The 15,128-nt window shown below is 49.9% G+C and overlaps 1 protein-coding gene across 2 annotated transcripts in view; it reads left to right on the forward strand.

Annotated features, from left to right (window-relative positions):
- Grik3 (glutamate ionotropic receptor kainate type subunit 3) overlaps positions 1-15,128 on the forward strand; it is a 216,432-nt gene that overhangs the window by 184,775 nt on the left and 16,529 nt on the right. For both annotated transcript variants that reach the window (NM_181373.3, NM_001112716.1), the window contains exons 11-12: positions 9,375-9,598; positions 14,260-14,378. In NM_181373.3, coding sequence (NP_852038.2) covers positions 9,375-9,598; positions 14,260-14,378 — 343 coding nt within the window. The remainder of the gene's footprint in view (positions 1-9,374; positions 9,599-14,259; positions 14,379-15,128) is intronic.

The raw sequence follows: 15,128 nt of genomic DNA on the forward strand, positions 1-15,128 counted from the left end.
TCGTTAGGTGCAGGTGTGACCAAGCCAGAAAGAAGCAATGGGTCAGATAAGCAAAATACCATCAGGGCTTTAGCCACTCACTGGTGCAAAAGGAAGATGGGGGTACCTAGAGGAGACCAAAACAGAGGACAATGACTTGTGTTTGTCTGATCTATGACTTGGAGAAGAAGGAAGAGGTGTCCAGGCTTGCATAGGGTGTTACTGGGGTAGCCATAGTCAAGGTTGCTGAAGTCTCCTGCAGTCAGGGGCTGGCTGAGGCTGTAGCTGAGTGCATGGTGGTTCTCAGTGCTGGAGATCTCCACCCTGTGCACATGAGGGAATGAGAAACAATGGATTCTTTGAGGGATGGTAGTATGGGATGTATACCATGACACAGGGAAACTTGTCCAGCCAGCCAGCCATCCTCGGAGTCAGGTACAGTGCCCTCCCCGGGGACTTGGGGAATCACAGAGCCATGCCAGGCATAGGAAAGACCACTGTCAAACTGTCAGGAATTCTCAGCCTCCGAGGCTTGTACACAGACTATAGATGGAGGACTTGACTGTTGACACTTGGGGATTTTCCAATACCTGTCCCCCATCTGGTCAGATTTATGTGAACTGTTCAGAATGCCAGTCCTGGGGTTACTGGTCACCACAGTGTTCCCTGTCAACATTGTCTGCTGGCTCAGGGTGTCACAGAAGACACCATCCATGGCTCAGTGCACTTCTGAGAGCATCATTCTGAGGAGGGGCTTGCGGAGCGGCATCTTTAGAGCCTTCCAGTGTGCACAGTAGTCAAGCAATTCAGTAAATCTATCACTCGATGCCTCATGCTAGATTCCGTGGATGCAGGAGTAAACACAGGCAAGGTCCCTCCCCTGAGCCTCGGGATGTTGCATTCTGGCATTGGAAATGAGCCGATAATGGATGTGTGTCTCCAGCCACAGTAAGTTCATCTAAGCAGGAGATTGGGTTGAGTCTCCAGCCAGGCTAATGCTGCAAATGCGGAAGGTGCTGGTCAGGAGAGCTTCTCTGGCTTCTAGACAGATCCTGAGGACTGAGAGAGTGGGGACTTGGTGTGACCCATCCCAGAGCCGTGGTTCTCAACCTTTAGCTGCAACCCTTTAATATAGTTCCTCATGTATGCTGACCGCCCCCACCATAAAGTTATTTTTGTTACTACCCCATAACTGTAATTTTGCTACTGTTAAGAACCGTAATGTAAACATTTTTGGAGGCAGAGATTTACCGAAGGGACTGAGACCCAGAGGTTGAGAACACACTGCCCTAGAAAAAGGTCTGAGAGACTCATGCAAGGCAGAAGGATATTATTGTTGTCCCCTTAGTCAGCAGCAGTTAACCCGAGGAGGGCATGAGATCATGTCTGGTCCCTAGTGTGCAGACTGTGGTAATGAATATGGTGAAGACACTGCAGAAGCCATGACCACAGGGCTGGGAGCACTAGTCGTCCAGCCTGCGGGTGTGACAGAGTAGCAGATGACAGGAGACACTCTTAGTGCTTAGATGGTGTGCTGTCTCTTCTCTCCCCTGAACTAGGCCTTGCTTCTGGCCCACATGCCTGAGTCCCATGCCCTGTTTGCAAGGCCAGAGAAGGTTCTACCCAAGCTGATTCCGAGCCCTGAGCCAGGGTACACACTTCAAAGCAAGTCATGATGGAAGTCATGACAGGGAAAACACAACAGGAACACCAGCAGCCAGTTTGCCCTCAGGCAGTGACAGGGAGCTCTGAAGAACTGAAGATGTTCCCAGGTTCTCCCCAAAGCGAGCCTGAGAGCAGGTGGAGACTGTGTTGGGATCTGTCGAGTGATCAAGAGAGAGGAACAGTTTTGTAGATTGACCCATCAGGGCCACCATAGTCAGCAGTTCCTACTCTGGGAAAATGCAGGTCAAATGGTCACAGTCATTCTGACTTCAGGAAAAATATGCATGCAGAGTTGGGAAACTGAGTCCAGGATCTGCCCATTAGGCTGGGAGGAAGGACAAAGCATGACCTTTTCATTAATTTTTTTTCAATGAGACAGGAGGGGAGAAAGGATTGAGTCTGCGTGCGTGTGTGTGTGTGTGTGTGCGTGCGTGCGTGCGTGTGTGTGTGTGTGTGTGTGTGGCAAGTATGTAGAGGTCACATGACAACTTATGGGAGTCAGTTTTCTTCTACCATGTGGGTCCTGGGGCTCAAACTCAGGTGGCCAGTTTGGGCGGACAGTCTAATGTTTGTTTTTCCAACAAAATTTCCCAGAGACTCCTCATGACGTCAGGCTTTGCACTAATCCTGAGAGGTACTTCAGTGAAGGGAACAAGCTTAATCCTCGCCCTCCTGGAGCTTGTATACTGACAGGGAAGCCAGAGATTAAACAATAGCTTATAAAGAAAAATTCTGTTGTGATCAGAGCAGCACGGAGCAAGGCAGGGAAGAGCAGGCACTGTAGGGTGTATGATGGGGATCTGGCCCACTGCAAAGAGAGGGGGTCCCAGTGTCATACCCCTTGGGGTCTGCCAGGACAGACCCCACCCATCTGGGTTAATATCACTATCAGGAAGTTGGGAGAGGACTCAAAGTGATAGAAGATGGTCCGTCTATCCTGGATTCTGGTGACTGGGGCAGACTGGACCTGCCATTCTTCCTGATAGACACTGGCACAGTGTGGGGCCTTCAGGGAAGTAGGAATGGGGCCTCTCTCAGGCCTGGGAAAGGCATACACATCATTGCTCAGTCAGCCGTCAAAGCTGCCACAGCTCTGGAGGTGAATTTTAGAGGCAGGTCTGGCAGCTGGTACTCGGGTTGTTACTCACACCTGTCCGGGTCTGTTCAGACATGTGGGAGGCCCAGATGATGCGTTGTCAGGTTGCTACCCAGGTTCTACAAGAGGTACCTTGTTTCCTCAGCTTGGATGGCAAGCATCTAGGTAGAGAAACAGCACTCAGGGAGAAGTACAGAAGCTGAGGATGCTCCTGTGTGAATCAAGTTTTTCACCACTGATAAACAGAGAAATACATTCAAAAAAATGTTTGTATGTGTATGAACGTGTGTGTGTGTGTGTGTGTGTGTGTGTGTGTGTATGCATGAGTGCTGACACACTCACTCCTTTAGTGTGCATGTGGGAGTCAGAGGACAACCATAAATGCTGGTCCTCACCTCCCAGTTTCTTGGAGACAGAGTCAACACTGCTGAATACCCCAAGTTGGACCATGAACTTCCCAGGAGTCTCCAGTCTCTCCCTCCCATCTCATAGGAGGAGCACAGGAATTACCGATGCATGCTGCCAAGACTGACTTTCTGTGGGGGGGGGGTCTGGGGATCCAAACTCAAGTCCTTATGCTTACACAACAAGTGTTTGAGAGAAACACTTCAGTAGGGGACTAGTATTAGCTCACGGTTTCAGAAATTTCAGCAGCTTGCTCAACTTGCCCTGTTGCCCTGTGGTGAAGCAGGAAGGGCATCATGGCAACAGGAGAATGGGGCAGAGGCTTGTAGCCTCTTGGCTTCTGATGAACAGAGAGCAAAGGCAAAATACCCTTTATACACACACACACACACACACACACACACACGCATGCACACGCACACACACACACACAGTGACCTACCTCCCACAGTGAAGTTTCTCCTTCCAATAACACTATTAAAGTATAAATCTATCAGTGGATTAATAAGATCGAGGCACTCAGTATCCCGTCATGAGAGATCTCAATGACTAGATCCACCAACTTGGGACAAGTCTTTAACATCTGAGGTTTTCAGCAGATACTTTATATCCAAGCTATAACACCCAATACTAGAAACATGGGAGGTAGCCAGCAGGCAGAGCTCCTGGGATGAGTCAAGTCGCTTCATGGTTGTCAGACATGTAGCTTGTTTTCTCGGGCACTGTAGAGGCAAAAGAAGGAGCTGGATGGCTGTAGGACTCCAAACCCCATCAAATGCTACAAAAGAAATCCCAGGAAAGCCCCAGTGACAGGTGTGGTCAGAAGTCAAGGTGACATTCATATATCCAGGAATGCAGCACAGGGCTCAGAACAGGGCCCAGGGGTCACAGTCAGCAGGGTCAAGAGGAAAGGGCAGAAGGGCTCTCTTCACCCTACACAGGGTCTAGATGACAGGTGCGTGAGTTCTCCTGGGTTGCTATAACAAGTGACAGCAAACCATGTGCCTTCAAACCACAGAAATGTGTTGTCTCCTTGGGCAGAAATGAGAGATCATGTATGACCATTAACAATATACAGTTACATCCGAAAACAGACTATAAAGCCCCCTAACATTATTAAAGGTGTAATACTGAAAAAGAAAAAAGAAAAAGAAATGAGAGATCAGGGTATCAATAGCATTGCTTCCTTTCAGAGATTCTGAAGCTGAGTGGGCTCTGTCCTCCCAGCATCCCCTGGGGCTCCTTGGCTTCTTTGCATTGCACTATCTCTGTATCCATTGTTGCACATTCTTCCCTATATACCCGTGTCTTCTTTTATAAGGGCACCAATAGTTGAGAGGGGGCCACCCTAATTCAGTATGATGCCGTCTTAACTTGGTGACTTTGTTCTACAAGAATATTATCTGCAATACCTTATTCCAAATTAGGTCACAGTCACAGAACTGGAATGTAATTAAGGCTACCTGCCTCTGTCACCTCACCCCACAATACTTGACTCATGGACAGTGCTGTGGTAAAGTGTTGGATTTTAAGGTCATAGTGAATTGAGGACTAGAACTGGCTTGGCCGCTCACCAGCTTGAACAAACATTCCTGCCTGCTCCAGCCACCAATCTTTCATCGAAAATGTGGCGATGTCTGCTGCCTCCTGGGGCTCTAGGGAGGAATTCATGAGGCACTTAGCGATGCTCGGCCTATAGGCAGCATCCTGTAATGATGGCAGTTCTTGCTATTTAATATAACAGTTCGCTGTCTGGGCAGGCAGGCACTCTGGGGGTTCCCAGCATGAGGCAGAGAATAGAGATACAGAATCCAGTGGTGACCATATTGGAGAATCCAACAGGAAGTGCCAACAAGGCACCCAAACCAGGGAGTGAGCTGGGGCCAGGTCCTGGGAACTAGACCTTTAGCCAAAAAGAAGACCAGAAGATCAATTAGTGACAAGTTGCCAGAACTAAGATCCATCCCATTCTGGAAGGAGGCAGTTCAGGATTTATTATGGGAACAAGTTCAGGGGCCAGGCTAACATCAGGATAATTGGATACCAAGGGCCAGAATCCATAGCTTGGAGTTGGTAAGTACGTCTTGTCATCAGCTTGAGATCTGGGGCTGGAACCAAATAGAATGGCTTCACGTGGGGAAGGCACACTGAGCAGGACTAGAGTTGGGTACATCCCAATAAAACCTTGGTAAGTGGAAAGCTGCTTATAGAGTAAAACAGCATCCTCAGAAGGCGTGCTGATTGGCCTAGTCATCTAGAAGATGTCCAGAAAGGTCCTTAGTGAGACAGGAGAGGGACGTATCACCTATAAGGCTGAGGATATGGGGAGGGGTCGGCAGCTTGATATTCTTCATGGTCGTGACTTGTGTAACATGAGAACAAAGGATAAACAGCTTCTCCAAGCCTCAGTTTCCCCCCCTGTAATAAAGTGTGGGGTTGGAGCAGATGTTCCCGAAGGTCTGTCGTCCAGCTCTGACAGCCTGTGATTTCACGAATCTCACTGGAAGAAGTACGCGTGAGTGGGAAGAGCCGCCAAGACTGGGCCTTTCATTCTGAGTAATGAACCGAAACCGCGAAGGCTTGACATCTGTTCCAATCTTTCAAGGGAAGTTGGACAAAATAATGCCTTTTTCGGGGAAATCGTTACCAACAGTGAAATATAGTATTTTCTGCCTAAGCCAAAAATGAAGTGGAGAATACCAGCCTTTCCTGAAGCCCAAGGGAGAACACTCATCTGAACTCCTAGAGAAGGTCATGTTGGCCAATTACCTCGCTGCCGTAGGCACAGACCGCCATGGACACCGCTGTTGCTCAACCCTATTAGAGTCAGAAAGCAGGAAGAGTAGAAAAGAGGTGCTGAAGGCCCTGAGAAAGACAACGCTAGGGCCTCCAGCTGTCTTCCTCACCAGCTCCTGGGACATTCTTGCGGAATAAGCGTGGTGCACAGACACCTTGATCTCATGTGGTTTGCTGTCAAAAGTCCAAGGAGGACCCCCCCCACCTCCTTCCCGGGACTTGGAGGTTCTCTTGAAGAAGCCACTGCAAACCCAGAGACCAGCCAGAGTCAAAGTGCATTCTACCTTAGCCAAAGAGAGCCTCCCAAAACAGTGTACTCTGAAGGGACTGGGCTAGGGAAGGCGGGGATCTAGACTCAAAGGACCACTAGATCTCTCTCACACCATCATTACAGAAGATCCTAGAACATCAGGACGGAAGGAGTCCTTCAGGGTGCTCAACTCAGCTCCTGTGCTACCCAGGAGTCATGTCTACATCTAAAGCAGGGGATCCCTGGACGAAGTCTCTGTTTCATTCCTGCATCCCGTCTGGGCATAGTATGTCTAGATCAGTGTGTACTGGACAGTTTTCATTGTCTCTGAGCATGCCTCCCCCACCCCCACCTCTTGTCCATTTGTTCAAACCGTGAACTGAGAGGCATCTAAGAGTTAGGACAATGGCCCTGTCCCTCCTTTTGTTTGTGCCTACAAAGCCAGGCACGTTCTAACTCACATCCTCAAAAATCTGTAAAAGGTTTCAGTGCAACGAGCCTTTTCCATGCTTCTCCCTGTATTCCATGAAGCTGGTTGGTTTCATATTTATCCCTTTATTGTTATAGTTTGCATATGTGCATGCAGGCACATGCTCATGTAACATGCCATGTCCTGTGCTTAGAGGTTAGAGGACAACTTGTGGGAGTTCGTTCTTCTACCATATAAGTTCCAGGGATCCAACTCAGGAGATCATCGATCTTGGTGGCAGATATCTTGCATTCCATGGGCCATCCTGCTGGCATTTTCCTAGATCCTGAGGTTCATCAAATCTTTAGGCGCCAAGTATCCATACTGGGGAACAAGACTGAGAATAATGAACACTGAGGATAGCGATATCAGAGCATCTCCATGGTCTCCCAAGCCTGGGGCATTCACAGGGAGGTCTAGACTGGAGTCTCACACGTATCAACCCTTATCTGCTGATGCGATTTCTATTGAAGTACATATCCCTGTTTGGAGATAAGTAGAGTCTAAGCTAGTGATGATTTGATAAACACATTGATTGAAACCCACATCCCCGACTAGATCTTAGGAGCCACAATAGCAAAGAGCGTGTTAGTGACAGCTGTCTCTCTAGTTCCTGGTGGATCTCATAAAATAGTGGGTGGGTGGGTAGGAATGTGGGTGGGCAGGTAGATGGATGAGCTGATGGGTGTTTAGGTTGGTGGATACATAGATGGATGGATAAATGGATAAATTGGTTATGGGTAGCTGGAAGGATAGATATAATGGATGAATACATGGGGGGGGCGTCGTGGGGGCCAAGTAAACGGAAGTATGGATAGAGGGAAAGCGGATGAGTGGATACGTAGATGGGTTGGTGGGTGGATGGACTGGTCAGGCCAGCAAGTGGCTGCCTAGAGGCATTGCTTTGGTAGGGTCTTTCTGAAGCATGCTCCCTCCTGACAAAGGGTCACCAACAGTGGCCTTCAGGATCCCTCTTCCCTTTAGTTGTGACCGTGTAAGGAAGGGAAGTGATAACTTATTTCACAGCGTAAGGCACAAATACCCACAGAAGCCTAAGAGGCAGCTTCCTCCAGGAAAGACTACTAAATATTGCAGAGCCTATGAGGGAGCTCTGAGGGGGAGGAAGGAACGGTGGGTCAGGCACAGCCCTAGCCTGCGAGGAACCGGTGACCATACAAGCTGTATGCCTGACTCACATGCAGCCGCGCACACTGGGCAGTGCTCAACCCTCCCTTGGGAAAGAGTGAGCTTCAGGAGAATCAAGAATTGAAGGCTGCCAGGGAGGTTCTGGAAGAGGCAGCACGTGTGAAATAGTGAGGACTGGGGGAAGAGTCAGACAGAGAGACAAGGTACTGTGGGCCACGTGAAGGCGTAGGGACAGCACCGTGCTTAGCGGGGCCTCAGGTTAAGAGAGCTGCTGATAAGATACAGGGGGGAGGATCTTTTAAATTATTAATCAGGAAAACCTCAGACCAAACTTAAGAACATCCGTCATGAAATTTGCGATGCAATGGCCTATATTAACAAATCCCATCTCTAGGGTTCCCTCTCCTGTCTCCATGCTAGTGAAGCCTTGGACTTGCCCCCTCGGTTTCTTGTCTACCCACATCCGAGGAGGAGGGGGGGGGAGGAGGAGGAGGGTGATGGTGGTAGTGGTGATGGTGATGGTGGTGTGTGTGTGTGTGTGTATCACACACACATGTATCAACATGAATTTTCTTCTTCAGTAGCTCTCTACCTTACTTTATGAGACAGGAGCTCTCTTTGAACCTAGAGCTGACCACCTGGCTAGACTAGCTGGCCAAAGAGCTCTGGGGTCTATAACCCGAGCTCTTGGATTATGGACTCTGTTTGGTGAGTAGCTTTATATGAGTGTTGGGGATCCAAACACAGGTTCTCACGCTTTCACGGCCACCATGTCACCAACTGAGCCATTTCCCCAGGATCCAAGGAGGGCACTGTCTTTGTCTGACTAGCTTTTGCGTCGCTTTTGGGATCTAATGACCATCTTGAGTGGGCTGAAGTGGTCACGAAGGGAATGAGAGGCAGCTAGATGAAATAAGCTGTGGGTTTCCTGTGGTCCTCGTTTCCTGTCGATCACTAAGCTGTGCGTTTCCGTCACAGTCCTCTCCTTCAAAGCCATCAGCTCTGGAGAACAACGCTTACACTGGCCTGTATTGATAGATGTCCTTGCCTCCCTCACACCCTGGGCATGGCCCAGCTAAGAGGGTCAGTCAGTGTTGAAATCGAACTTCAAATAAGTGGGCTGGAGAAACAGTCCAGTTAGGGACCTGTGTTCTATCCCCAAAACCCATGTCGGAGGAAAGGCCGGGTGTGGCGGCACACGCTTAAGAACCCCAATGCAGAGGCAGGCACATTCCTGGAGTTTGGTTGCCAGTCAGCCTAGCCTCCTGGTGAGTTCCAGGCCAGGAACTCACCTAAAGACTGAGGGTCACAATCAACAAACAAGGTCAGTTGCAACTGAGAAATGGAAACTAAGGTTGTCTTCTAGCCTCCACACTTACACATACATTGCCATGCACACACACACACACACACACACACACACACACACATGCACACACACAGGAGTAGTTAAATGACCTTGGACTAAGGCTATTGGCACCAACTCAACCCATGATCCATGAGTGGGTTCTCCAACTCCTCTATCCCAAGGCTTTGCTCATTATCTGTTTGTCTGTCTGTCTTTACAGAAAGCAGATCTGGCTGTGGCTCCCCTGACCATCACCCATGTCCGAGAGAAGGCCATTGACTTCTCTAAGCCTTTTATGACCCTCGGAGTGAGCATCTTATATCGAAAACCCAATGGCACCAACCCCAGTGTCTTCTCCTTCCTCAACCCCCTGTCCCCAGACATCTGGATGTACGTGCTACTCGCCTACCTGGGTGTCAGCTGTGTCCTCTTCGTCATTGCCAGGTAAGCCTGTTCCTTGGCCAAAGCTCTGGGCCAATCTGGGTTGCATAGGAAGCTAGACAAGGCCCCTGTGGCTCAGAAGGCCCAAGGTTTGGATTACTATGGTTCCTGACATTCCCCCATCTCCCACAGCTCAGATTCTTTGTCCTTGAAGAATGTTCAGTGCCCCTCCCAACGGGCTTGAATCACCCAATCTTCCTTCTGGTCCATGCCAGTGACACTGAGATATGGTAATTACACTCTCAGTCCCAGAATAGACTTGGAGGAGCCAGGCCAGTGCTCAGGGATGCATCTGAGCTAAGCACCTGGGATAGCGGACCAGACCCAGGTGCACCGCATGGCCTAGTGAGTAGCTTAAGATATGGAGAACAAATTGTATCCAGGCAGTCCACACAGCAGAAGAACCAATCCCCACCCGCTACACATATGCCACATGCAGAAACACGGCACCCAGGCACGAATGCCTGGGATCCATGCTTACACACTGCCTCGTTCACACATGTGCCACCTGCCTGGAATCAACACTTGCTCTGTGACTACCCGTTGCATTATTCATTAGAAACAGAAAAGGTACATGCTTGATAGTGGTTGTGGGAAGTGAGGCGTCAGGGAAGCGGGCTCTGCCCATGTTTATCAAGTACCCGGTATTTGTCAAGCACGCTGGTCCGCACCTTGACACTCTTCCATTTTCTCTGACAGCATCCCTTAAAGACACCTAAGACCCACTGAGGCTATTCAAGTAGTAACAGACACATCCAGGATATGCACTTAGTTTCACTGAGGTTTTGTCTGTGTCTTTGGCCACTGCTCTGTCCCCTCTGAAAGCTCCCCAGCCCCTCCCAGCAAAGGTTCCACCCCTCCCTCCAGACCCCATCCTTTCCTTGGGTCCTCTCTGCTCTAAAGCCTAACAAAGTGTAAAGAGAAGCTTCTCTGGAGAGGCAATTTGAGATCCAAGGGCCTGGTGTTTCGCCTCTTTTTTTTTTTTTCTCTCTAGAGCTTCCTTTGAAAGCCCCCCTTCCCTCTGCTCCCTTCACTCTCTGCCTCCTCCCGCACAGATAGAGACCAAAGGAAAAGTGTGCCAGGCAAAATCACCCAGCCTCCCAGGCCTTGCCGCAGCGCCCGCCTGCCCGGGTGCTGCTGCAGCTGCCCTGCCTGCTCAGCCCAGCCAACAGCGAGCTTCACAGCGAGGTCTTCCTCACCCCTCTCTTTACTAATGGTCTAACAAGCCTTTGAAAGCCGAGCTGCTCTCCTGCGCTCTCAGCTTAATTTTCTTGAAGCTCCAGTGGCCTCTCAGCCACCCCCACCCCCACCCCAAGACGGGAGCATTTCTAGCCTTAGTTCTGTTTGTTTGATGTGTGTCATTTCCTCCCCCCGCGCGCACACACACACAAAGATATGGGCCGTCCATCCGCTGAAGGCATCTGGGTATGAGTCCAGCCTCCTCCCTCCCAAGGCTAGTCTCGGATGCTCAGGGGAAATGGGGTTTTCTACACTGGCTAGGATGCCATGGGGTACCTGCAGAGACAGGAGAGGGATGAAAGTCTGGGCCACAGAGCTGAAAAAGGCATCTATGTACATGGGTCGCCCATGGAACACACAGGACAACTCTTAGCTATCATATCTGCCCTTTACAACAGTCCTGTAAGGTGGGGAGAACTATCCCCCTGTTACAGAAGCAGAAACCAAGGCTCAGAGAGGTCAAGTCAATACCCGAAGTCACAAAGCTTTCCTTGGCAGGGTCCCACTTGAAGCTAAAGGCAGCATTGGGCATTAGGGAGCAGCAAACTGCGGTGCACACAGATGGCCGGGTGGGGTACGCTGGGTACCTGCTGGCTTAGGCTGGACAGAGAAGAAGGACCTGTTAACCGTACATAGCACCTCCCTTGCCAGCCACCATCAATTCTGTCCTCTTGTCTTCTGCACTATAAGGTTCCAGTCCTCTCCTACACTGTAATGGGCACCCAGTGCTGTGAACCTTGCCTTGGTTGGAGGAAATTCAACCCTTGAAAACATGGCCAAAAGGCCTTTCTGGCATCCATTGCATTCATCAGAATAAACAGCTCTGTCTCCAGGAAATTGTCTTCTTAAAGCTTTGCCACTGAGTGACACTTTGGAACCTAAAATGTCTTCACAGCAGAGCTCCAGAGGACCCAGATACCCTTTGGTGTCAGTGGCCGCAGAGGTGGCCCCCAGGACCTTTGTTCCCCAGCAGTGGGAACTGGGTCAGCTTCAGTGCCCACCTGTAGGGTGGTGTTAAAACACATGAGTGATTACAGGGCAGAGGCTGGTTTAGGGGGACTGATCTGGAAAGGGGAAGCAAGTTTCAACATAGAAATTTCTATGACAGGATCCTGGGGTAATGTGGTATTTTTTTTTAATGTGTGTATGTATGTCTTAGTCTGTCGTCTGTCTGTCTGCCCCCTCTCTCTTTGTGTGTGTGCATGCGTGGATGTGGGTGTGTACACTAAAAGTAGCACCAACAGCCAAGGAGATGGCTCAGTCAATAAAGATACACTTGACACCAAACTAGACGGCCTAACTTGTATCCCAGGGTCTCACACAGTAGGAGAGAACAGACTCTTACAAATTATCTTCTGACACCCATATCCATGCCTTATCACACATGCCCACACATATGATAAACAAATAAATGTAATACAAATTTTAATTAGACAGACAGACAGACAAATAGATAGCTGGACCCCTGAGCTCTGCTCAGGTCCTATCTTTCTTTTGCCCCTAGCCCTTTAGCCAGGAGAGGACCAGAGAAGTGCAGGTCTCTTGGTCCCCAGTGAGAATCATTGCAGACCAGTCCTAGGTCTCCCTGAACTGCAAACTTTATTTCTACCTGGAAGCTGGAGGCCGAGGTTCCATGGATTTTATGAGTGCTGCCTTATGTCTAACAATTTCTCCTTCAGCTCCAAGGTGGGCCTCCCAGGGCCTCCTTAGGTAATCCATCCCCCCCCCCCCCGACTGTGTCTCCAGTGGCCTATGGCCTCTGCCTGTTAAAGTCCATTGCATGGCGCCAACTTGGATCTGTACCAGGTTCCCATCTGTGTAGACTCAGTAGGGAGGCATTGTACCCAGTGCCCCTAAATCTGGGGGTCTCTGGACCTGCAGCAAGGAATCTCCTACCCAGAACACAAGCGCCCACCAAGCTCTCCAAACGCCCCAGGCCCTGCCTTAGAACTGCACAGAGCATCTATTCCGGTGCCTGGCTCTCCGAAGGTTTTCATGCCCTCCACCAAATGTGTCTCAGCCCTGCCCCGCTGAACCTCAGCGTCTTGGAGATGTAAGAGTCTCTAACCAATTCCAGCTCCCTTTGACAGTCCTCAACTCAGCTTGAAGCCTCACAGGGAAATGCCCTATCTGATGGGGCATCTGCTTCCTGAGAGTGGAACTGTCCTCCCCTGAGCCCTGGGAACAGCGGGTGGCAACACAGCCACTTGAAAAGGGGGCTGGGAAAGGTCCTGACCCAGTGACACTAAAAACTGAAGCAAGCTCCCCTGGCCTTGTCTGGCCTTCTTTGCCTCCTGCATCCCTGCCCTATGTCAGCCCTCAGCACACACACAGCTGCCCGACCCAGTGACGTCTCAGTCTCTCCATCTCTTTGCATCTCTCTCACATCTTCAGACCGACTCATTCGTAGGCAAAGCTTGGCCAGTCAGCCAGGCTTCCCTCCCTCGGTTGGGGATCCTCTCCCTTCGAAGGGGTGGTGCGGGGTAGCAGCTTTGAGCAACCTTTTCCCGTCAGGCATATGTTCATATACTCAAACACAAAACTCTCAAATTAAATCCCACATTGTTCTCTCCGTGGGGTAGGCTTATGGGGCACTTAGGCTTCCTCGCCGTATTCTTGTATACTATTTGAATATTTTATAATAAATATCTTTTCCTTTCGGTTTTTTTTTGTCATTATACAAGAAATTCAAATGCACTCTCTCGTTTCCAAAAAGATTCATGTCATACAAATAAAGTAACAGATTTGGCTGAAATTCCTTCTTACCACACCCCACCCCCAGGCACATGCCAATATGTATGGAATATAGATGGAAACTTCCAGACCCCTGAATATCCATTCACATATACATTTACCTATAGAGCTGAATGGTTCTGTGAGGTAACCTATAGAAATGCAGCTGTGTTGTATTTATTTCCAATCGCCTTCTTTTCATTAGACTGTGTTGAAAATGGTTCTCTGTCTGGGGACATCGTGATACACGCACACTGCTCTCTTTAACGGCTGTGTGATATTTTGGTGCGGCTCTGACATGGTTTATTTAATCATCTCCCTACTGAAGGACATTTAGGTTATTTTCAGGTTTTTTTTCCTCTCTATTGCAAACTTTGATAAACATCCTTGAGGACTTTGCTTTATGCTCCTGTAGGGGTGGTTTTCCTAGACGGATAATGACTTGCGGCTTCCCAAGGTAGAAGGGCACACACGCTTTTAATTTGAAGAGGTGATTGAGAATTACTTTAGAACCAGAAAAGGGCACTGGCAGTGAAGGACAGGGAAAACCTGGTCCCCGTCGGCCTTTGCCTATCACTCCAGCCAGACGAGAAGCAAAGGGGCTCTGGAGTGGTTGGTACTCCACACTGGTAACGTGTTGCTTAGTGGTCGTCTCCTGCAACTTGCCCTCACTGCTTCCCTTTACGCTGCAGATTCAGCCCTTATGAATGGTATGATGCCCACCCCTGCAACCCCGGCTCTGAGGTGGTGGAGAATAACTTCACGCTGCTCAACAGCTTCTGGTTTGGAATGGGCTCCCTGATGCAACAAGGTAGGTGTCTGCCTTCTCCCAGAAGGGAGCTTTACTCCTCAGAGGGGTCTTGGGCCTGACCAGATCCAGCTAGCAGCCTTAAGGAGGCAGCTATCAGAAAGGCTGGAAACACAGCTGGCCCCCTGGGTTTTGCCCTCACCCCTGATTCACAGCCTGCTCCACTGCTGTAGACAGAGCCAGCTCAGGGTCTGAAACCGTCAGCCACCCTGACCTGTGTGTCATGTGAGATACATTCCCAGTACCTTCTACTCTCGTTGGGATAGACAAGACCATGCTGCCTGCCGGGCTGACTGGTGACTTCTCCATGGCAGAACAAAGTTGATCAAAGCCAGCTGGGGGTTGGTACCCTAGAGGCAGAGAGGCTGGGCAGGAGGCTCTACATAGCAGTGCTGTGAGGGCACATGACTGAGGAGACTAAGAAACCTCCAAGACATGGTTAGGTCAGGGCTAGGCGAGGTTGACTGAGGCTGGGACTTCTGCCATTGTACATCAGCGACAGTGTCCCTGGAGGAAGATTGTCTGGCCCTGAGAATGGGTTGAGCCTTTTAGAAATGGCCGAAGATGTTTAAATGTCTAGAAAGCAGCCGGGCATGGTAGCTCGTATCTCTGATCCCAGCATTTGGGTGACTGGGACTGGAGGATTAATGTGAGTCAAAGACAAGTAAGTCTGAGCAAGGCCTTGTCTCAAAGCAGGGGAGCAGGGGAAGGCATGGAGAGAAGTGGGGTTGGGGGGACGGGGAGGAGTGCAGC

This window comes from Rattus norvegicus, chromosome 5 (genome assembly GCF_036323735.1).
Source record: "Rattus norvegicus strain BN/NHsdMcwi chromosome 5, GRCr8, whole genome shotgun sequence".
Classification (NCBI taxonomy): domain Eukaryota; kingdom Metazoa; phylum Chordata; class Mammalia; order Rodentia; family Muridae; genus Rattus; species Rattus norvegicus.